The sequence below is a fragment of the Alligator mississippiensis genome, chromosome 4, assembly GCF_030867095.1.
Source record: "Alligator mississippiensis isolate rAllMis1 chromosome 4, rAllMis1, whole genome shotgun sequence".
Classification (NCBI taxonomy): Eukaryota; Metazoa; Chordata; order Crocodylia; family Alligatoridae; genus Alligator; species Alligator mississippiensis.
The window spans coordinates 237,251,448-237,253,160 of record NC_081827.1 but is presented as its reverse complement, the minus strand read 5'-3'; the positions used below and the strand labels follow the sequence as shown (position 1 = coordinate 237,253,160).

At 40.0% G+C, this 1,713-nt stretch overlaps 1 protein-coding gene across 1 annotated transcript; it reads right to left on the bottom strand.

The window, feature by feature from the left end:
* Positions 1 to 377: 377 nt before the first annotated feature.
* On the bottom strand, positions 378 to 1,511 carry LOC102568825 (dnaJ homolog subfamily C member 28). The gene is given in 1 exon segment (XM_059726277.1): positions 378 to 1,511. A coding segment is annotated over 1 exon segment (1,134 nt).
* Between the last annotated feature and the right edge of the window lie 202 nt (positions 1,512 to 1,713).

Genomic DNA, 1,713 nt, shown 5'->3' with positions numbered 1-1,713 from the left:
ATTCACCCTTGGTGCAACTCCATTAAAGAGAATGGAGTTATGCCAGGGATGTATTTAGCGCAAAGTGTTTTTGTCTCAACATTTCTCAAATCTACAAGGCCACTGCAGAAGAAAGAAAGAAAGAAAAGCTGGTTCAGAAGAAGTAGGACTAATGAATTAGAAAAAAAAAATGTTTATTTGTTCCTTAGCAGCTTTCACAAAGAACCCACTGATCATGTGAAGAAGCAGGCCAGACAATTAGATTCCTTAAATGTTTAAGCAGTAACAGGGCTGGTTTGATATTTTCAGTGAATCTGAAAAATTTCCACTATAATACCGCTAGCTGCACTGACAAATTGCATGCACTATATAGCCAAAATGGTGATGTTAGTTTTATCTTATTTTAACATAAGATTTATCCATTTAAAAAAAGTAGTCTTAAACCTAAACAATTTGACATTTTCCTGTTCATTTTCCTTTGGGTCTTTGTCAGAGGTCCTCATTTCTTCCATCAGAGTCCTGTAAGTCTTCTGGGCTCGTGCAATTTCTTTGTCTGCACTAAAATGCACCATTTGTCTGCTCAGAATGGGAACAATTAAATTGAAGTCATTAATTCTTTTGTTTAGTTTCTTGATATCTTCTATAAATTGTTCACAAATGTGATCCCATTGTTTCTGTCTGCACAGTGTCATTGGCTCTCCAAGTTTTTTCCTAGATGTCAGTATGTCCCTTCTTAGTTGCTCTAAGGTTTCTCGTATTTCTTTCTGCAACAGGATCCATTCTGGTTGGTATCCATTATCGATTAGAATCCTGTTCAAGTTGTGAGTCATAGGATCAATATGCAGACAGTCTGAAAATTTCTGCAATGGTTTTCCTTTAGCACTGAGATTATCAAAATCTCCTTTAGCCATGGATTCCTGGATGAGGTCTTCAACCAAGCGTTCAATTGCTTGGGTTATTTTTACTTTCTTACTCTGCCTTACATCTTTGGCTATCATAATGTCATTTGTAGTATACTGGCTCTCAAGTTTCTGCTTTCGATATTCCAGGACTTGGTCAGCAGCACTGTCTACTCAAAATTGCATATACTGTCTCTCTCGTTGACTTGGAGTTCCGAATCCAACACCTTCAAAACTTAAGTAATGTCGGTGTTGTGGCGTTTTGGACTTGAATTTGTCTTCCTCTTCCTCCTCATCTTCCCTTGATTTCAATTTCTTGGACAGATCAGTTAGCACAGTTCTATATGCTTCTTCTATTTGCATAAATGTTGCAGAATCAGCTGTGACAGAACCACTGTCTGGATGATACTGTTCGGCAAGATTTCGAAAGGAATTTCTTATATCATCAATGGAACATCCTTCCTGAAGTTTGAGAATTCTGTAAGAGTCCTTGATATTTTTAGGCTTGTAGCTAGACAGCATTCTGTAGTTGTCACTACAGGCAAATGTTCTCATTTTGGGGGGAATCATCAGTCGATGTGTCCAGAGATGACATTCTACTTTTTTAATCAGTGTAACACCAACCCACTCCATGTTTCTTCAGATGCTGCTATATGCTGAACAACGGTCTGTACATAAACCATAGGCATGTAGCGCATGTCCCAGACTGGCCCTGGCCTGGCCGCATGTGGGTCAACTCAGTCCCCAAGGGGCCAGAGACAGCTGTATCCCTGTCATTGTAGGGAGCATGACCCCCTGTGGCTGCTGCCCGGGGAAGGGCCTGCTTCGCTGAGCT